The sequence below is a fragment of the Hemibagrus wyckioides genome, linkage group LG26 (assembly GCF_019097595.1).
Source record: "Hemibagrus wyckioides isolate EC202008001 linkage group LG26, SWU_Hwy_1.0, whole genome shotgun sequence".
Taxonomy (NCBI): domain Eukaryota; kingdom Metazoa; phylum Chordata; class Actinopteri; order Siluriformes; family Bagridae; genus Hemibagrus; species Hemibagrus wyckioides.
The window spans coordinates 13,932,990-13,955,416 of NC_080735.1; the positions used below are offsets into that span (position 1 = coordinate 13,932,990).

The 22,427-nt window shown below is 39.3% G+C and overlaps 1 protein-coding gene across 1 annotated transcript in view; it reads left to right on the top strand.

Moving 5' to 3' along the window:
* The window catches only part of pcca (propionyl-CoA carboxylase subunit alpha), a 47,721-nt gene that overhangs the window by 9,563 nt on the left and 15,731 nt on the right, over window positions 1–22,427 (top strand). Inside the window, exons 7-17 of the mRNA XM_058380590.1 lie at window positions 5,663–5,794; window positions 8,299–8,335; window positions 11,238–11,316; window positions 12,637–12,739; window positions 14,145–14,239; window positions 14,656–14,806; window positions 15,004–15,147; window positions 16,259–16,333; window positions 18,793–18,861; window positions 18,967–19,042; window positions 19,853–20,066. Coding sequence (XP_058236573.1) covers window positions 5,663–5,794; window positions 8,299–8,335; window positions 11,238–11,316; window positions 12,637–12,739; window positions 14,145–14,239; window positions 14,656–14,806; window positions 15,004–15,147; window positions 16,259–16,333; window positions 18,793–18,861; window positions 18,967–19,042; window positions 19,853–20,066 — 1,175 coding nt within the window. The remainder of the gene's footprint in view (window positions 1–5,662; window positions 5,795–8,298; window positions 8,336–11,237; window positions 11,317–12,636; window positions 12,740–14,144; window positions 14,240–14,655; window positions 14,807–15,003; window positions 15,148–16,258; window positions 16,334–18,792; window positions 18,862–18,966; window positions 19,043–19,852; window positions 20,067–22,427) is intronic.

Genomic DNA, 22,427 nt, shown 5'->3' on the forward strand with positions numbered 1-22,427 from the left:
GTGTTTTTTCTAGGAATATGACACAAATATGCACCTTTGCAGAATGACAGGTTGTAAAAGTCTGACTTCCTGTTGACCGTAACAAATTATATTACTGCCACAGTTGGGATTTTTCTGCTTTGCAGCTTAGAAATATACCCAGAGAATGACATGACCAAGAAAATGGCACATAATGCTGTTCTCTTTATCTCGAAAGATACGGTACGCGTATACAGATGTGCTTTAGGATGCAGGAACTGAAAACAGATTCAGATTAGATTTCAGTTGTAGTCAGTGGTTAAGGTGTTGGAATACAGAATCAGGAAATGTCAGTGAACTAAGATTAAAGTGGAAATAAGATGTTGAGTGGATCATATGTAAGATAAATAAATCAATAGTAGTGTGTGTTGAGCTCCACAGGTAGGGATTCGTGTAGAGGGACAGGGATGTAGCCTCGCCCTGTGATGTCAGCCCTGTTTTTTTTGGTGTGTGTGTTACCATGGCAACCGCTCCAAATCTTCACCCCAACACCCCCCCTTCTGCCAACTTGATCTCTTTATTCTTCCGTCTCGGGTTTTTCAGCGCTCCAGGATTTGACACTTTTATAGTGAAGAGCCGAAGCAGTCGCTGTGGGTACAGTCAGTCGAGTGGCTTATTTATGTATTTATGTATGTAAGCATTTATTTATTTATTTTACATTTTGAATTCTCTTGCTGGTCTTTAGATCCCAGAAATATCGCCTCTGTTCACTCGGTCGGGTCTCCTACTGCGGATTCACACACACACACACACACACACACACACACACACACACACAGCACGCTGCGGGACGCTTCTCCGCAGTGCGCTGGAGGACGATGAGAAGGAAAAATGTAGAAAAGTGCCCTTGATCCATGACTTCTCAAACACACACTCATGTAATAAACACACACACAAACACACACACAAAGTTGTCATATCATATGCACACTGATGCGTGTGAGAATGATTTCTTGGTCACGTGCCTCTGAACCGTTACTAAAAAGAGAGAGAGAAAGAAATAGTGAGTGTTTTTTCTTCTTCTTCGTTCTGAGCGACCAATCGCGGTGCAGCGTGGTGATGATGTCATAGCAGCGGAGCATAGCGGGGTTCCTCGAAAAACTGCTTTGATCTCAATCTGGCTCAGGCAGGAGGCACACACACACACACACACACTCAACCTTGGTCTCACCTTCATGCAGAAACTACTAATGCTGCTCCCGACTGCGCTGAAATCCAGCCAGCTGCTTTTCTAATGACTTTGCTTGAACATTTCATTAACTTTTTCACGTCTCTCAAACAAACCCCGGCATTTCCGCAATGAAAATGTTCAAAGTAATGTCCAATATTTCGAACGTTTGCAGGACGGTTGATGGAACCATGAAGTTCAGTGTTAAAATTTAAAAGCAAGCAGCAGCTCAAACTCCAGCTGATCAGACCCGCCTAAGAACTGCCGTAGTGGGCGTGGCCTAATACTCTAAAAGCTTATATGATTGACGTGTCTGTGGGAGACTCGCACCAACTCAACTAAACACAGCAGTATAGGTGATGAAAATCAGGACGGATCCAACACTCAGCTACACGACATTCACAATTAAAGGAAATTTCGTCGTTGTTTTTCTTCAGACGTTCCTCTCTTCTCCTCATAAGCCTCGCTAATAAACTCGCTAATCTCATATTTCCACATTTCGTAAGCTTTACATATCACTAAAGAGCTAACGCCTGAGTGTTTATGCTCTGTGTTCAATGGTTTTAACTCGCCAGATTTGTGCTCGATCTCTAGGCTAGCATTTGCTGTCTCTTTTAGCTTTCTCTCTCCATTTTAGCTTTTGCTCTTTTTGGTTAGAGTTTAATGCTTGCTTTCAGTCCCTAATTTAACTTTCTTTCTTGGTTATCCTTTGCTCTCTAGGCTAGATAGAACTCTCGGGGTTAGTTCTAGACCCTAGCCTTAGTTTTTTGTTCTCTACTTTAACTTTCTGTAGGTTAGCTTTCACTTGCTGTGTTTGTTTGCTCGCTCGGTTAGCTTTCTCACTCTAGGTTCGCTTTTATTTATCAAATTAACTTTAGGTTCGAATTCTTACTCTAAGTTAGCTTTCTCTCTCTAAGTTCTATCTATCTATCTATCTATCTATCTATCTATCTATCTATCTATCTATCTATCTATCTATCTATCTATCTATCTATCTATCTATCTATCTATCTATCTATCTATTGGTTAGCTGTCTTTCTCTGTGTTAGCTCTGTCTCTAGGTTAGCTTTCATGCTTTGTTCACTTGATCTTTGTCTGAGAAAAAACAGGCTTCAGAAGGGACTCGATTTCTACACTTAAGCTATTGACACTGATTGATATATAAAGAATCAGCATTAATAAATCTGTGGTAACATTCACACACAATTCTCTCTGAAACGCTCTCTTTTTCCCCCTCCGTCTTTAGCCCTGTGCAGCGTGTTTCAGGGCTTTCATTTCTGTAATCTAACCTCGAACCAGTCTACAGCATTCCTCAAATCCCCATGCACACAAACACACACACACTCACTCACACAAACAGACACACTCACGGTCATTCATTCATTCACTCACTCACACACACACACACAGATGAGTGGGCCGTCCACTGCCTGTGTGTGTGTGGAAATGAAGATGTCATTACATTAGCAGTTGAATGGTGAGCTGGCCACCCCTTCCCATGCACATGCACACGCGCACACACATATGAATACAAGGTGAATGAGCCCCCTCATTGTGAATGGAAGCCCCCTCTGCCTGACAGTTAGTACACTTTTATGCAGTGCAAACGACGGGCCAAGGCCTCAGGCCAGAGCACGACCGCCCCAAAGGACCCGTTAGCATTCCCTCTATGGTCTCTTTACCATGGCAAAGGCACATCGCTTCTGAATAGAGCAGAGGAGATTGACTTCACTTCAAGTGGCCTTTCTAGGGATTAGAAAAGTGTGTGTGTGTGTGTGTGTGTGTGTGGTCGGTCATGTCCCAGTGTTTTTTGGGCAAGACAAGATGTTGGAATGTTAGAGTGAGGAATAATGACTAAATGAGCATCTTTATTTATATATTTATTTATTTGTTTATTTATTTATTCACATAAAAATTTTATTTAACAAAAATATATAAAATTGAATAAAAAAAACCCCTAAATATTGCAAATAAATATTTAAAAATAAAAAATGTGTTTTTTATTTTTATATTTTCTGTTCAAATAAATAATAATAAAAAAAAAACAAAATACTTTTTGTTGAAATGAATGCCAAGTTTTTGTTTGAACCTTTTTCACCTCTAATTTGTGATATTTCCATCTCCATAAATGCCTCAACGAGAGAATATATGCAGTTGCAAAAGTTTCTACCTATATTTATTCACTGTAGAATTTCTAAATATGAAATGATGTTTTTAAAATAAAATTTACAAAAACACATCCAAGTCCTCTGATGTCTGAAGAAGGCAGCGGACGTCATCTGATAGAGTGGAGGATTGAGTTTGATTTTGATTTTTTGGTTGATGATCCATCCTAAATTGTTTCGTTTTCAAACACGTCACACTTTATATGTGTTTAGTTCCATTAGATGTTGTGGATGAGAAGTAAATTCCTGTTATCACTTACAGTAGAGTAGCTGTAATGTCTGCTCTCTGACCTGCTTTTCTTTTTCTCTCTTGAAGTTGAACAAAGAAAGAAAAGAAAAATAGTGATTCTGGCTTGTTTTGAGCTTTGTACTTAATAATGATTAGAAATTTGAGTAAAGTGTGAATGCCTTTACCTTCTCTTACACACACACACACACACACACACACACACACACACACTTGGAGGTGTGAAGGAGGGAGGGAGTGTGTGAGTGACAGCTGAATAGACAGAGATGCTTTATTAGATTTGATTAGTCGAGTCCTACGGAGAGCTTTTAGTCAACAATGTGTTCCACAACCACAAATGCAAGCATCTCAAATCACCTCAGTAATGACCACAGACTGAGCCACACTGTGCTTCACACTCATTTATCATTTCATTTCCTTTCTCTCTAGAGTACACGTTACAGCAGAGAGATCAAAATAAATCCTCATTTAACCGAAAAACTTAAAATAATTATTTATCATTAAATTTGAAATTTATGATTTTTGTTTTCTTTTACAGGTTAGATTTTCTCATGATGGACAAATAATTGTTAAAATATTTCACGTTTTCATTATTAACGAAACAAATTCATTATTAAATTAATTTATTTTCTAAACAAGCTTTATAGGTTGGACTTTTTAATAATGGATAAAAAAGAATTAAATAAAATTTTGTAATTATTTGTCATTTACTATATACTAATGTTTTAGGCAGTTTCTTTAAAAAAAAAATAGTTACCTGATTTTTTTTTCTTTTTTGTTGTTGGACGTTTTCATAATTTAATAAAGCTTTCTTTGTATTAATTACAAATTGCTTTTATTTTTTAGCTTGATACGTTGGAATGGTAGAAATTTAACTGGTTAAAAAATTTCCTTTTTTTAAAAATTTTTTATTTATTTATTAGGAACTTTATTTCTTTTGAAGGTTTGCATGTTGGACTTATTTCTATTGAAATTATATATTCTATTATTTTTTGATTTATTGAACACTATCATTTATACTTATCTTTTTCATTTTGAAATGCAAAAAAAGAAAAAACAATTATGACCCTTATTTTATTTTATTTTATTTTGTTATTTTTGTTTTTAATTATTTATTTCATTTTATTATTTTTGTTTTTAATTATTTTATTTTATTTTATTTTATTTTATTTTATTTTATTTTATTTTATTTTATTTTATTTTATTTTATTTTATTTTTTCTCTCTCAGTAGTGGACTCAAATTGACTGTGATGTTAATGATAGTAGTTTATTAATGATGGAAAGCTCGGAGTTAGATGTTAGGTGCTGGTTTTATTGAGCGGTGTAATAAATCGAGGTCAGTTTATCTAGATATTTTTTATCAGTTAGTGTTAGCGATGGTTTAAAGATGTTACTCTGCAGCACATTTGTGTGCACATTGTGCAAAATCATAAACCCTTTTCTTCTGTTCGTCGTGAGAAGTCGTATGTTGATATTGTAACGCTGATCATATCATCCAGTTACTCAGAATGCAGCTGTTACAGTAGATAAATATTTAGCAGGAGGATTTAGCCAACAGCTGGATTTCTCTCCTTTTTCTCCCATCTACTTTTCCTCCTCTTTTTTCTCCTGACTAATTGCATTGTTTTGCGGGAGTCATGGGGTCAGATCTGTCTCCTAATTACAGACTCCTTTCTGTGCTGATGAGCGCCCCAGGCTTTTCTATCTGTAGTATATTAGCCAGGAAGCAATAATCTCCCGATTCTCGAACGGGACAAAGACTAAAAAGTGGATCCCATCTTCCCGTGCTGTGTGAGGGCCGGGGTTTTCGGGCTGCTCGCGTCCTCGGGCATCGCTCCAGGCTACGCTGAGCCACACTACAAAGTCCGAAGTGTCAGGGTGCATTAGTGAGGAGGATTTAGTTTGTAATGGTGAAGCAGTGGGGTACCCGCTGCATCCTTTTTTTTTCCACCAACACTTTAGTTTGAAGTTGAATGAGCTTTTCTAAATGCTTACATTTTCTTTGTAAAGATTTGAAGGAAACTATTGTTTTAGTTAACCAGGTGTTTTATTTCTTCAAACAGGCGGCCGAGGGAGTCACCTTCATCGGCCCTGACACACACGCCATCCAGGCCATGGGGGACAAGATCGAGAGCAAACTCATCGCCAAGGCAGCCAAAGTCAACACCATTCCTGGCTTCGACGGAGTCGTGAAGGTTTGCTTGGTTTACACGTCCAAGTCAAGCAGAATCCAATCCAAAAGCCTTTCTTAAAGCGTTCTCGAGCACCAGTTTTGAAGTTTGGGCAGAACATACTGACCTTTACCCCACTTACTGATTCTTTATGTTTTGGCAAAGTTTAATATCTGATAATAGGATTTATCCTAAAAATCACATGTATTTCTGAATTGTTGCTGTAAGACTGGACTAGTGTCTGGCTGAAAACGTAACTCTGGCAGCTGGTGTGACTCACGCCGGGGCGAGTCTGAGGCACGGGATACATTCTTCCAGATGTGCTGTAAAAGTCTCACAGCTCTAGTAGCCTGAATTTAGTTTTTTAAGGTACATTTGGATATTAATTCGTAATTACAGTGGCGATCTCTTTAACCAAAATTGTATAGCCAACGTGTGTGTGTGTGTGTGCTATTCATGTCAGCTAGAATGCTTAATGCATGCTTAATCTCGTTATATTTAGAAATGCCCTAAACTTGCTTCATTTTATTCCGCCAAAAAAAATCCTGTTAATTGAATATAGTGTATTAATCTAATTACTAATTACTAACTACATTAAAAGTGTGTGGAACATGTTTAATTAAGTAAATCCCAGACATCCCTTTTTATCAGAGTCATTTTGTCGAATCTAAATGGTAGATGTCAGCAGATGACATGAGTGAAAGAACATGACAAAAATGAATCACGGTTTAATGAGATGACGGAGATGTCCGATTTGCACGTTTCAAACCCGTCAAACTCCCAAAGCGACGTGTTTTCTCTGCATCTCAGCGTCTCGACCTCTGCGTCCATCCCCCCTCTCTGTTCTAAATGTGCTTTAACGACCTCGTGTAGTGGCCGTTTTGACACTTCCTGGCCTTATTGGCTCCATAAAGGGGAGCTGCGGCGCTCAGCCACGGCAGACAAAGGCAGCACGTCGGAGCGTCCATTACCATATGAGAGACAGCAGTAACGACCACCGTGCCATCAGCCAGATCGCTATCGAACCCTCACACACACGCTAAAACACCACTCGTTTAACTTAGGCCGTACCCGCGCTGTGGGGTTTCTCACCTCACTCTGATTATATACTGTTTGTGGAAGGAGAATAAATGAAGGTGTATGTGTGTGTGAGTGAGAGAGAGAGAGAGAGAGAGAGACAGACTGAGAGGGTGAGTGAAAGAGAGAAGGGAGAGATGGAGAGAGATAGATAGATAGATAGATAGATAGATAGATAGATAGATAGATAGATAGATAGATAGATAGATAGAGATAGGAAGAGATAGGCAGTTAATGAGAGACAGGGGAGAGAGACACAGACAGAGAGGGTTAATGAGAGAGAGAAAGAGAGAGAGAGAGGGAGGCAGAGATAGGCAGAGAGAAAGAGAGACAGACTGAGAATGTGAGTGAAAGAGAGGAGAGATGGACCGAGACAGATAGATAGAGAGAGAGAGAGAGAGAGAGAGAGAGAGAGGGTTAATGAGAGGGAGAGAGACAGACAGAGAGGGTTAATGAGAGAGACTGAGAGAGGGAGAGAAACACAGACAGAGAGGGGTGAGAGAGAGAGAGAGAGAGACACTGGGAGAGGGAGAGAGACACAGGCAGAGAGGGTGAGAGAGAGAGAGACTGGGAGAGGGAGAGAGACACAGGCAGAGAGGGTGAGAGAGAGTGCAAAAAAAGACAATAAAAATGTTTGTTGTTACCCTGAAGGAAGATGAGTGTAAACACACACAACTTGCCCTCTGTTGGTTGTGATGAGAAACTGCATCCTCATCCTCATCATCATCATCATCATCATCATCATCATCATCATCATCATCCTCCTCATCACATTCGCACATACAGGAGTGTGTATTGGGTTGACTAGAAGAGGGAAATCTGACTATATGATCACTAGAATATTGATCTGGTGATTAATTGAATCTTGATAAACTTATAGAAAATATCAGACCTGCTTCAAGCAACTGAACATTTAATCAAACATAATTAATTATTAGAGTTGGACACATGGCTGTAAAGTCACATGATACCTCTGACGATGCCCAGTGTTCACAAAATATGAGATTTTGACCTTTCCATACATTTAGGGATATTTTAAAAAATTTTCTCCATTTATTTTCTAAATAATATATACTTATTTTTTTTAAATATATATTTTTAATGTAGTTGTTACTCCTGAATTCCTGTCCACATTTATAAGGATATTATTGACAATATTTATTAATCCCTCCCTTTTTTGATAATGATATTATTGAAAACATTTTTTTCCCCATAAAATTCCATCCACAAGTATACAGATTCGTGTTAAGAAGTATTATCGGCCACAAGTTTAAGGACATTTTTGGAAAGAAAGAACAAAATGTAAAGAATAACTTGGTTTGATTTTAATGAAAAACAAAAGAAAAATGTAATGTAAATAATATATAATTTATTAGTTATATAATATTATATGGTTTATAATATATATAATGTGAATTGTAAATTGTTTTTTTTGTTTTTATTTGTTTTAGAATGCAGATGAGGCGGTGAAGATCGCACAAGAAATCGGTATGTAACAGTAAAGCGCCTGTGGTTAACTCAGATTTCTGTACTGGAAAAGCCAATGCAGATGTGGTAGCTGTACTGGAAAAGCCCATGCAGATGTTGTAGCTGTACTGGAAAAGCAATTGGGATTTGGTAGCTATCCTAAAAAAGCCAGTACAGATGTGGTAGCTGTACTGGAAAAGCCAGTGCAGATGTGGTAGCTGTACTGGAAAAGCCAGTGGGATGTGGTAGCTATCCTGGAAAAGCCAGTACAGAAGAGGTAGCTGTACTGGAAAAGCCAGTACAGATGTGGTAGCTGTACTGGAAAAGCCAGTACAGATGTGGTAGCTGTACTGGAAAAGCCAGTGCAGATGTGGTAGCTGTACTGGAAAAGCCAGTACAGATGTGGTAGCTGTACTGGAAAAGCCAGTACAGATGTGGTAGCTATCCTGAAAAAGCCAGTACAGATGTGGTAGCTGTACTGGAAAAGCCAGTGCAGATGTGGTAGCCGTACTGGAGAAACCAGTGCAGATGTGGTAGCTGTACTGGAAAAGCAAGTGGGATGTGGTAGTTATCCTGGAAAAGCCAGTACAGAAGAGGTAGCTGTACTGGAAAAGCCAGTACAGATGTGGTAGCTGTACTGGAAAAGCCAGTACAGATGTGGTAGCTGTACTGGAAAAGCCAGTACAGATGTGGTAGCTGTACTGGAAAAGCCAGTGCAGATGTGGTAGCTGTACTGGAAAAGCCAGTACAGATGTGGTAGCTGTACTGGAAAAGCCAGTACAGATGTGGTAGCTATCCTGAAAAAGCCAGTGCAGATGTGGTAGCTGTACTGGAAAAGCCAGTGCAGATGTGGTAGCCGTACTGGAGAAACCAGTGCAGATGTGGTAGCTGTACTGGAAAAGCAAGTGGGATGTGGTAGTTATCCTGGAAAAGCCAGTACAAAAGAGGTAGCTGTACTGGAAAAGCCAGTACAGATGTGGTAGCTGTACTGGAAAAGCCAGTACAGATGTGGTAGCTATCCTGGAAAAGCCAGTGTAGATGATGTAGCTGTACTGGAAAAGCCAGTGCAGATATGGTAGCCGTACTAGAAAAGTCAGTGCAGATGTGGTAGCTGTACTGGAAAAGCCAGTACAGATGTGGTAGCTATCCTGGAAAAGCCAGTACAGATGTGGTAGCTATCCTGGAAAAGCCAGTGTAGATGATGTAGCTGTACTGGAAAAGCCAGTGCAGATATGGTAGCCGTACTAGAAAAGTCAGTGCAGATGTGGTAGCTGTACTGGAAAAGCCAGTACAGATGTGGTAGCTATCCTGGAAAAGCCAGTGTAGATGGAAAAGCCAGTGTAGATGGAAAAGTAGCTGTACTGGAAAAGCCAGTACAGATGTAGTAGCCGTACTAGAAAAGCCAGTACAGATGTGGTAGCTATCCTGGAAAAGCCAGTGCAGATGTGGTAGCTGTACTGGAAAAGCCAGTGCAGATGTGGTAGCTGTACTAGAAAAGCCAGTGCAGATGTGGTAGCTGTACTGGAAAAGCCAGTCCAGATGTGGTAGCTGTACTGGAAAAGCCAGTGCAGATGTGGTAGCTGTACTAGAAAAGCCAGTGCAGATGTGGTAGCTGTACTGGAAAAGCCAGTGCAGATGTGGTAGCTGTACTGGAAAAGCCAGTGCAGATGTGGTAGCTGTACTAGAAAAGCCAGTGCAGATGTGGTAGCTGTACTGGAAAAGCCAGTGCAGATGTGGTAGCTGTACTGGAAAAGCCAGTGCAGATGTGGTAGCTGTACTGGAAAAGCCAGTGCAGATGTGGTAGCTGTACTAGAAAAGCCAGTGCAGATGTGGTAGCTGTACTGGAAAAGCCAGTGCAGATGTGGTAGCTGTACTGGAAAAGCCAGTGCAGATGTGGTTAAGGTAGTTAAGGTGTTGGAAGGTTGTGAGTTTGAATCCTAGCTCCACCAAGCTGCCACTGCTGGACCCCTGAGCAAGGCCCTTAATCCTCAATTGCTCAGTTGTATAAAATGAGATACAAATATAAGCCATTCTGGATAAGAGACCATCTGCCAAATGACAGAAATGTAAATATAAAAGCCAGGTATATCTCCAAAGCGTTTTTTCAGGGGTTGATTCATTAATAGATTTCAGCAGTGTAATTAATTACATCATTAAAATTTTTGTGTTCATTGTTTTTGGTCCCTGCTTTACATGAAAGGAAATGAGACTCATGAACTCTGCATTGTAATCAATTCTTCTTCTTACATCAGTTGTATTTCCTCTGCCTGCCAACATCCTAGATTTGCCAGGAGAACAAGGACACAAGTATAAGTCTGTCTCACCCAAAACAATTCCTGTTAAATGTCTTAGTTAAAACACATCCAGTTCCTCTTCAGTGGTCAGTGAGCTACACTGCCCACACTACACATCATTTATCACTCGTGATCTCTTCCACAGATCTTTCATCTGGAGAAATGCCCACTGAAGCGTGTCTGATCCATAAATCCAGCTTTTGTCATGTAAATAAATGAGACAGATGTCTGTCCTGTGACTTTGTGGCTTTGGCTGGTTGGTGGTGGTTGATTTTGGCCTTTTGTTTGGAAAGAAAAGTAGTTATTTTGAGGATTTTCTGGAACTTTGCTGTAAAAACAGTAGCTATTTATATACTGTATGCTATAAGGAACTGTTTGTTTTTGTGGTTCCTGACAGCTATCTATCATCATTGTTACATTTTTTGTCCTTGCTTTCTCACACTGATAGATGGCTGATTGAACTGGATTCAGGAATCTGCTACACGTGACAGCATACAAATTGTGATCTCTTGGATTTTCTGTGCAAAACAAGCAAGAAGCAAAGCTCCGTCTTGGCTGGTCAGCTACAATGCTATATTATAAAACAGGAAAAATTGGGTTTAAAGCAATCTGTTGTTTTTTCTCCCCAGGTTACCCAGTTATGATCAAAGCATCTGCAGGTGGTGGAGGTAAAGGCATGAGGATCGCCTGGAACGACGAGGAGACCAGGTGAGGGATCAGTGAAGACATTTGTAAATGTCTACATAGAACTGCTGAGACTGAAAAGTCGATACTGATAAAGAAGTGATACTAAGATGATGAAAAGTCTTAGCCGTGTTAGTACACTTTTTCATGTCTCTGTATTTCTCCACTTCAGACTATATTTGATGGAGTGCAGAGTCGGGTTTTTTTCGCTGAGCGTTTAGAAATTTGCTTAAAACATTTATGCCGTGTTGATGACACGAAATGAAACATTCCTGAAACTCAGTTTAGATTGAAAGATTTCAAGCTTTTAAGGGAATATAGGCTTCTAATTTTACATCAATTTTAAAGTGATAAAATGCTGTGAAATTAATTTGCTCCCTGAAAATGGAATAAATAATTTTGATTTAAAAACTGAAGCCAAAAAATAATAAAATAAAATAATTTATTTAAAAAAAACCTAAAACAAAATACTACTATTATATTATTAATATTATATTAATTAATTATTATATTATTAATTATTATTTTATTTGTATTTAAATTTTACTTTTAAATATTTATATGAGAAACATTTTTAAATTAGCCAACTACGTATTTATATTATTACTTTATTTGCTATTATTTCTGATTCTCCGAGTTTAAATTTAGTGTTGAATTGAATTCAGAACACAGTGTTGAACACATCAAACTTCTGAGTGTGAGTGTGTGTGTGTGTGAGTGTGAGTGTGTGTTTGACATGAATCATTGATCTTCTTATAGTGTTTTTGCCTGATGTGTGTTTACGGCTTGACTCCATAGGTCAGCTTTATCCCACGGCGTATGAACATCCAGTAAAGTTCTCCCTCATGTTTGCTCTTCCAGAGAAGAGAATAATGAAGTTTATACAGTCGGCTCCTTTCAGACACACTGTTAGAAAAGCCATGACACCTTCCTCTTATATTCCGCTGACTCTGGAGACAGTCTCCCTGATAAAACGCTTAGCAAACCAGGACGCCTCTAATTGCGTTCCTTATCTCTGAGGTGAAGTCGTGCTTTTGTTTGACTTGTAATTGGATTTTATCTCAAGTCAAGAAAGTGTGACAAAAGGTGAGAGTGAGGTGAGACTAAAGAGATTCTTAACTGATAAGAGGAAAGCTTTGATACAGCCACGGCGTTGACCCTTCCAGCACTGCTCCACCTGACCAATCAGAGGAGGTGTGAGGAAAAACTGAACCAATCCAGACTCTGTGTCTGCTCAGTCAAAATATCACTCCTTATTTATTATGATGTTATTTATTATTGTTTCAGATCAGTAGAAAAGTCAGAGCGATGTCAAAACTTTGACTTGTGTTTTGTATCCTTTAGGGAAGGGTTCCGTTTCTCCTCGCAAGAAGCCGCGTCCAGTTTCGGGGACGATCGACTCCTTATTGAGAAGTACATCGATAATCCCAGACACATCGAGATCCAGGTGATCTTGTGATGAAAGCATAGCTATTTCTTTGTGGATAGCCCCCCATTTATCATATTAAAGTCAGTTTAGTTTCTCAAATGTTTAAATTAATTAGTTAATGTTAAGTAGCCTTTATTTGTCACATATTATATTACTATGCAGTGAATTTCTCTCCTTGAATATCCCATCCTAAAACAGTTGGGGTCAGAGCACAGGGTCAGCCATGATGCAGTGGCCCTAGGGGGGGTGGTTGGGGGAGCTGGGAAATGGTTGGGGGCTTTGGCTTGGTGAAACTGAAATTTGTCATATATACATTAAAGCACAGTGAAATTCTTTCTTTGCATATCCCATCCTTGGAGATTGGGGTCAGAGCGCAGGGTCAGCCATGATACAGCACCCCTGAAGCAGAGAGGGTTAAGGGCCTTGCTCAAGGGCCCAACAGTGGCAGCTTGGTGGTGCTGGGGCTTGAACCCTGATTTTCCGATCAACAACCCAGAGCCTTGAGCTATCACTGCCCCCTTCTTCATTAACCACTACACAGGTTTCCCATCAGTTGATCATCTGAGACTGATTGACTGCCTAAAATTTTCTTATTTAGGTTTGCAATAGAGCCGTGAACCTAATGTAGCTAACAAGTAATTTGTCTATAAATGTCTTCTGCCTCAAACCGCATCCAATTCTTCATTAAAGTCACACAAATTCACTAATGTATCTTAGTCCACATCATCTATAAACATAAATATCACTTATACGTTACGGCTCAATAAAATTCTTTCTTCTCATCATCTTTTGGAAGTTGGGGTTTGATCTACACTATGAACTAAACTACACTGTGAAGCTGAATGCTGTAATGTTCTGGTGGCAGCCATCTTGGACATCTGTTCCTATCGCTCATGTTTGCTATCATTCATGCGCCTTTCCCAAAGACCCTGCTGTTCATTTACTGTGAGATCCGGTACATTTATGTATGTGTTTTTGGGGTGTTTTTACACTTTCATTTCTTGTTGCCATCTTGAACCATCACTTTTCCTTCGCAGGATGATAAGAAGTGAGGTTCATAACAAATTAGCTCACGTTTAAACTTTTAATGTTTTTTAACCTGGCTTCTAAGCCAGGCCTTAGAAATGTGAAAGGTGGAGTTGTGAGATAAAGCCATGTAGGTGATGAGAATGTTCCAGTTTAAAATGCATTTCACAGATCATTTATTTACAAGCAATGGCATAGCTTAGCAATGCCATTTAGAGAAAATATAACGAAACCTGAGTATGTAGTATGGATTAATGATAAGGGTTTAAGGATTTTGCATGACATGGACTTCCTTTATTTACTCAATTTGTTTCTTATCAAGATTTTAATAGTGGAAGATGATCTATAGTGTAAATAGTTTAAGACAATTTGTGTGTGTGTGTGTGTGTGCACGCAGGTCTTGGCTGATAAGCATGGAAATGCTCTGTGGCTCAACGAGAGAGAGTGCTCCATCCAGAGACGCAACCAGAAAGTGGTGGAAGAGGCACCCAGGTGTGTGTGTGTGTGTGTGTGTGTGTCATATTTGGCTTGATACTTGTTTCACTGGTCACTGCTCCAAATTCTAATACTGTTTGGTTTTTGGTACTTGGCTAAGGTTGATATTGGTTGGGGGCGGAGCCAATTTTATTGTTTAATGCTGATTGGTTGCACACAGCTTTAAACACTATGAGAAATCCTAAAATATAAAAAAACAATCAATACTAATATAGTCTGATTAATTAGTTGGTTTATTTCTTGTCTGAAGAACAAATTTGTATGTGTTAAGCTAATTTTCTCTTTATTCCAAATCAAACAGCATAAACGCAGCATGAAAAACAAATACATTAAATTCACCAGTTTATTTTGCAGATCAAGTGGATGGAGAATATACAACTAAGAATATTGTGTGTGTGTGTACGTACATGCAGCATGTTTCTAGACCCGACCACGCGGCGTGCGATGGGAGAGCAGGCTGTGTCTCTGGCTAAAGCTGTAAAATACTCCTCAGCGGGCACGGTTGAGTTCCTGGTCGACTCCAAAAAGAACTTCTACTTTCTGGAGATGAACACACGCCTCCAGGTGTGTCTTTGCTTTCAAACTTTATGGCTTTATTAACTTATACACACTACACACACTTAAAGAACTCGTACAGCTTGTGAATGTTGACCTCTGGACCTCTGTGTTTAAATAGAAAGTGGGTTTAAATTGTATCATGAGTGAGAGAGACTTTAGAATGGTGCTTATAAGTGTGTGTGTGTGTGTGTGTTTAATGTCAGGTGGAACACCCCATCACTGAGTGTATCACAGGGTTGGACCTGGTGCAGCAGATGATCAGAGTTGCTAAAGGTTATGAGCTCAAGCACAAACAAGAAGACATCCCTATTAACGGCTGGGCCATCGAGAGCAGAGTCTACGCTGAGGTAAACAAACAAACCACACCTCCTTCCCTACGATTGACAGATGCATAGGCCACGCCTTGTTCACTGAAACTGACAGATAAGTAGGCCACGCCTCCTTTAGTGGGACTGACAAATACATGAGCCACACCTACTTTCCTGGAAGAAGACTTTATTATTATCGCCACACATCCATTACAGCTCAGTGGAATTCTTTACTTCGCGTATCTCAGCTGAGGAAGTTGGGGTCAGAGCACAGAGCGCAAACTGACAGATGCATAGGCCAGGCCTCCTTCAATAGGACTGACAGACATGTAGGCCACACCTTCTTCACTAAGATTGACTGATACGTACCCCACATCTGTTTCAACGAGACTAACCGATACATTGGCCACACCTCCTTAACAAAAATGACAGATACATTGACCACACCTCCTTCAATTAAAATGACAGATACACTGGCCACGTCTCCTTCAATTAAAATAGCATATACATTGGCCACGCCTCCATAAATGAAAATGACAGATACATTGGCCACGCCTCCATAAATGAAAATGACAGATACATTGACCACACCTCCTTTAATGAAAATGACAGATACATTGGCCACACCTCCTTTAATGAAAATGACAGATACATTGGCCACGCCTTCTTCGATGGAAATGACAGATACATTAACCACGCCTTCCTCAATAAAGATGAGATACATTGACCACGCCTTCTTCAATGGAAATGACAGATACATTGGCCACGCCTCCTTCAATGGAAATGACAGATACATTGGCCACATTTCCTTCACTGGGAATGACAGATACATTGGCCACGCCTCCTTCAATGGAAATTGGCTACGCCTTCTTCAATGAAAATGACAGATACATTGGCCACACCTCCTTCAATGAAAATGACAGATACATTGGCCACACCTCCTTTATTCAATGTATCCATTAAATAACCATCACGAAATACACACACAATCCCAATTACTGATGTCTGTGCACTGATTCCTATCATACAGCATTACACCGTGTGTGTGTAGGGGTGTGTGTGTGTGTTGGTTGGAAACAGTAGAGAAGGATTATTATTTGTTATTGACCGAGATACTGTTTCTCTGATTGATTCTGTTTTCTTTTTTTAGGATCCCTACAAATCATTCGGTCTTCCCTCCATCGGGCGACTCTCTCAGTACGAGGAGCCAGTAAACCTCGCTGGTGTGAGTACTCTATTTATTAAAAACATATACAGAACACTTCTAGCTATTCTACCTTTACAGTGAGCCCAATTGTACTGACCATGGCCATATTATTAGGGACAGATGCATTGTCACAGCACTGGTTTGCTCCTAACACCTTACATACAGTTAGTTCCTGTAGCTTTTTTGTCAAAAGCTTCTACTTCATGAGTTCTCATGTCCATCCATTCAGGGTGTGTGTGTGTTGAGCTGGTGTGTTTGGTCAGGATGCTCACGACTCAGAAGTGCTTTGAAGCCAAGACTGTGGGGGGTTCGCCTCTTTACAGCTTTCCTGCCTCAAAAGTAAACATGTAATTGATACCAGAGCTCAGGCCATCCTGTGTGTGTGTGTTTCATGTGTGTTTATACTCATTAACTACAAATGTGCCTCTATTAATATTCCTGAGTACGAAGGTATTTATCGCGCACCGGTGTGACAGACGCCTCTGCATCTCATAGCCCGGTACAGCAGAACATTTAACTGTCATCAGTGTGAAGAAAGCAAGCGTCGGCGGAGACATTACCACTCATCTTCTGCCTTTTATTTCCAGCACGCACAACACACGCCCGTTTTACTAGCGTCGTATTGTGGTGCTGCGAGGCTTAAAATAGCCCAGCTTTGAAATACGCTATTGTCCTCCTCATCTGTTTGTTTGTTCTCGACAATAAAGGCCAAAAAAATGCATTTAAGAAGACTTTATTTAACCATATTGTATAAAACTGGACTTCCTCAGGATGTTGTAAAAGTCTTTGATCAGGATGTTCAGGCTGTTCCGTCACAGATAAATTCAATTGTCCCAGTCTCAGAGAGTGCTGATTGAGTTATAGAGGCGTTGGTGTGGAATTCTGGCCTACATTGCATCATCATGTGTGTTTCTAATATTGAGGCCACTTTCCAACACTGCAACTTAAAGATAGGAATATTTTTTACATAAAACCCCCAAGTGGAGCAACAGGAAAGTTCCTATAGTTGGAAGATCGACGATGCTACAAGGTGTCTAAGAGAGAAAAATTAGCCTAGGGGTGGAGATAGGCTCTCTCTCCTGTCAATCATAGCGACACTAACCAATCACAGGTGTCTGTGAGCTCATGTATGCAGAAGAGGGCAGATTACACTGTGATGCTGCCCTGTGATGAAGCATCAGCTACATTTAGGACACATGTACAGGCAAGCACATGTAGCTAGAGGCTGGAGAAAATGTAGGAGAAAATGAGAGGAGAAATCTCCACAAAAAACCCCAAACATATGATGAATTTTTGTCCAAATTATTTTCACATACACAGATCAGGCATAACATTATGAGCAGTGAGAGGTGAAGTGAATAACGCTGATTATCTCCTCATCATGGCACCTGTTAGTGGGTGGGATATATTAGGCAGCAATGGAAGAAGGTGGCCTGGTCTGAACGTGAATCACGTTGTCTTTTATATCATGTGGTTGGCCGGGTGCATGTGAGTCTCTTACCTGGCACCAGGATGCAAAATCGGGAGGAGGAGTCATGCTTTGGGTAATGTTCTGCTGGGAATCCTTGGGTCCTGCCATCCATATAGATTACTAGTGATGCTTACCACCTACCTAAGCATTGTTGCAGACCATTCATGGAAACGGTATTCCCTGATGGCTGTGGTCTCTTTTAGCAGGATAATGCGCCATGCCACGAAGCAAAAATGGTTCAGGAATGGTTTGATAAGCACAACAACCAGTTCCTCCAAGTTCCCTGGATCTCAATCCAATCCAGCATCTGTGGGATGTGTTGATGGAGGCCCCACCTCACAACTTATAGGATTTAAAGGATCTGCTGCTAACATCTTGGTGCCAGATACCACAGCACACCTTTAGGGATCTAGTGGAGTCCATGTCTCAAAGGGTCAGGGCTGTTTTGGCAGCAAAAGCGGGACCGACACAATATTAGGCAGGTGGTCATAATGTTATGCCTGGTCTGTATAAAATGCTACAAAGAAGATATGCGAATAATGAAAGGATGACAGCATGGCACCTGAACATTACTCGTTGAACCGATTAGTTGTTTATCTAAGATAAAGTTAGTAGTGATTATGTTAAGTGGGATTATTATGGTGTAATTTGGCTTGTTTATAAGAAAGAAATCTCTGAAAACATGACAATACAAATTGAGACCCTGAAACTGAATTCTTTCTGGTGACTAGCAGCAGAGTAAATCTCTAATTTGCATATTCATACATATTCATACATATTCATAGCCCCTGGCATTTTTATGAAGGGAAGATATGTGGAGATGTTTAATGGCTTTTATTTTAAAAACTATTCAATTGGTTAAGATTAAAAAGTGTAAAATTGACATGTTAAGGAGTTCTCAGTTAAGGACCTGTTCATTATAAATCTTGATGTCCAGCGATGATCGTTTTATTTAGATTTACTGATACTTGATGTGCTTTTTTTTTTTGTTGCATTTCCTCTCAAGGTGCGTGTGGACAGCGGCATTCAAGAAGGAAGTGACATCAGCATCTACTACGACCCCATGATCTCTAAAGTGAGAAGGTTTATTCCAGTCTGTGTTGTGAGTTTGATGAGTTTGAGTTTGTGTATTTGAGTTTAAATAGTTTGTTTGTGTGTGTGTGTGTGTGTGTGTGTGTAGTTGGTCACTTACGGAGCTACGAGAGCCGAGGCACTGCAGAAAATGGAGGATGCACTTGATAACTACGTAATTAGAGGTAAAACACACACACACACACACACACACACACACAAGAACGTTAATTGTCACATCACGTATCAATCACTATATAAGAGCTCTTTTAAAATTCCAAATCTCTATCTCTCTCTCTCTCTCTCTCTCTTTTCTGTCTCTTTCCCTTTTACTCTTTCTCTCTCTCTCTCTTTTCTGTCTCTTTCCTTTTCACTCTTTCTCTCTCTCTCTTTCTTTTTTGTCTCTTTCCTTTTCATTCTTTCTCTGTCTCTCTCTCTCTCTCTCTCTCTCTCTCTCTCTCTCTCTCTCTCTCTCTCTCTCTCTCTCTTTTCTGTCTCTTTCCCTTTTACTCTTTCTCTCTCTCTCTCTCTTTTCTGTCTCTTTCCTTTTCACTCTTTCTCTCTCTCTCTCTTTCTTTTTTGTCTCTTTCCTTTTCATTCTTTCTCTGTCTCTCTCTCTCTCTCTCTCTCTCTCTCTCTCTTTTCTGTCTCTTTCCTTTTCACTCTTTCTCTCTCTCTCTCTCTCTTTTGTCTCTTTCCTTTTCATTCTTTCTCTCTCTCTCTCTCTTTCTTTTTTGTCTCTTTCCTTTTCATTCTTTCTTTCTCTCTCTCTCTCTCTCTCTCTCTCTTTCCTTTTCATTCTTTCTCTCTCTCTCTCTCTCTCTCTCTCTCTCTTTCCTTTTCATTCTTTCTCTCTCTCTCTCTCTCTCTTTCTTTTTTGTCTCTTTCCTTTTCATTCTTTCTCTCTCTCTCTCTCTCTCTTTCTTTTTTGTCTCTTTCCTTTTCTTTCATTCTTTCTCTCTCTCTCTCTCTCTCTCTCTCTCTCTCTCTCTCAGGTGTGACCCATAACATTCCTCTCCTGAGGGAGATCATCGTTCATCCGCGTTTCATATCCGGCGACATCAGCACCAACTTCCTACCCGAGGTTTACCCCGAGGGGTTCAAAGGTCACCCTCTGACGGCCAGCGAGAGACGCGAGCTCCTGGCTGCAGCTTCTGCTCTTTATGTAGCCACACAGCTCCGCTCACAAAGGTTCCTGGGACAGCAGAGGTCAGTGACAGGAAGTCAATTAATAGTAAAGAGATTCTCAATATTGTATTGTTATTTAATTAGTTTCTGAAAGAGGGTGAAGCATTCAGGAGCTGTTTATTGGACCGAAAGCTCTTATTGCGTACTGAATTAAAGCTATAAATAACATCCGTATGAAAAAAAAAACAAAACTGAAGCTTTAAATCATTAAAGGTGCTGCATAATTCTTCATTCTGATTGGTCATGAGGTGTTGATTAATATCATATAATCACTGACAGGATGGTGTGATGAGTAGAGTTAATATTCCCATCCTGCAGCTGATTATTTATATATAATATTATTTTATTCCTTTTATACAAGCATTTATGATTATTATTACTGTTTAATGTATTTAAGAGCATTTATTTAGCATGTATTTAATTTCATTTAGCATTTAGCATGTATTTAATTTCATTTAGCATTTAGCATGTATTTAATTTCATTTAGCATTTATCATATATTTAATTTCATTTAGCATTTAGCATGTATTTAATTTCATTTAGCATTTAGCATGTATTTAATGTATTTCATTTCATTTAGCATTTAGCATGTATTTAATTTAATTTCATTTAGAATTTAGCATGTATTTAATTTCATTTCATTTAGCATTTAGTATGTATTTCATTTCATTTAGCATTTAGCATGTATTTAATGTATTTCATTTCATTTAGCATTTAGCATGTATTTAATTTAATTTCATTTAGCATTTAGTATGTATTTCATTTCATTTAGCATTTAGCATGTATTTAATGTATTTCATTTCATTTAGCATTTAGCATGTATTTAATTTAATTTCATTTAGCATTTAGTATGTATTTCATTTCATTTAGCATTTAGCATGTATTTAATTTAATTTCATTTAGCATTTAGCATGTATTTAATTTAATTTCATTTAGCATTTAGTATGTATTTCATTTCATTTAGCATTTAGCATGTATTTAATGTATTTCATTTCTGTCCATTTATAGTTACATTTAATGTTGTGTAACATCTTGCTGATGATGATTTCCTTGCTTTATAGCAGCTGTAAACAGTCACCAAGCTTGAATTTAATAAGACAGTAATGTAGCCTGTCATACCATAGCGCTGAAACTGGAGACTCCTTCCTTAAAAATACAAAATTAAAAATATTATAACAGAAAACCTAACAATATCAATGATTACAATAGTTTAAAGCATTTACGCAAAGCGTCCTCTGTACAAGTTCCTGCCTCAAGCGGATAGGATAGACATAACAGCGTATTAGAATGGTTTTTGAATACCTTCTGACCAATCAGAATCCAGCAATCACCAAAGCAGTGTAATGATCTATTTTTTCATCACAGTGGGTTGTGTTTCTCATGCATGAGCCATAAACATAAACACTTTTTTAAAAATTTTTTACACTATCCTGAGCTGACGATCAGACTCCTGATCCCTAATCTGGATAAAAGCACAAACACTGCCATTCTCCATGTTTCTAACTCCACTAACAGTTTCATTATTTTCTCTGAGATCTGTAGCGCTGGCCAAAACACACACACTCCACCAAGCCATCTGTCCAAACATCTCTCCCTCTCTCTCTCCCCTGCCTCCACTTTTTTTTTTTGATCGTTTTGTAAAGTTATTCATGAGTGTGTGTGTGTGTGTGTGGCAGCAGAGTGGCCCTCTTTGTAGTGACTGCAGCCCACCATAGTGGAAAAAAACTCTCCCACTAATTGATTTACTTTAGATCTAGTAACAGAGGAGCTGTCAATCAAACAATGCCCTCTGTGTGTGTGTGTGTGTGTGTGTGTGTGTGTGTGTATACGTGCGCATGTGTGTGGGTGTGTGTTGTGGCTCTACATGTGTCCAGCATCAGTAAGGTTGCTGTTCTGTAAGCAGGAAGTCAGGGAGGAAGGATTAGGCAGGGGATAGACACTGTTTTTTGTGTGCTGCTCCTTTTGTTATTGAGATAAACATCGAAAGCTTTTCTTGCAGCTTATGTCGGAGCCGACCGAATCGATCGGAGTAGCTTACACTAAAAGTATTGGCACCCGTCATTTGAATGATGAGAAGTGAGGTTAAATGCTAAATGTGTAACAAAAAAATGTGTACAAGAGGAAGGTTGGACACGTTTTTTAGAGGGACATCTTCAGAGTTTTAAGCTCCTTTATATGATCGTTTTGTGTAAGTGGATTTTTTTTTCTTGTATTTGAGACCACATGGTTTAATAGGGGTCTGAAGAGAGACTGAAATGATTACATGAAATTTGTGTGATTTATTTTTCCAAGAAGAATGAAGTGTGACAATTGGTGTCGTTATCTTGTCATACTTTTTTTTTTTTTTTTTTTTTTTAAATCTGCGTCCACGTGTGTAAAGTC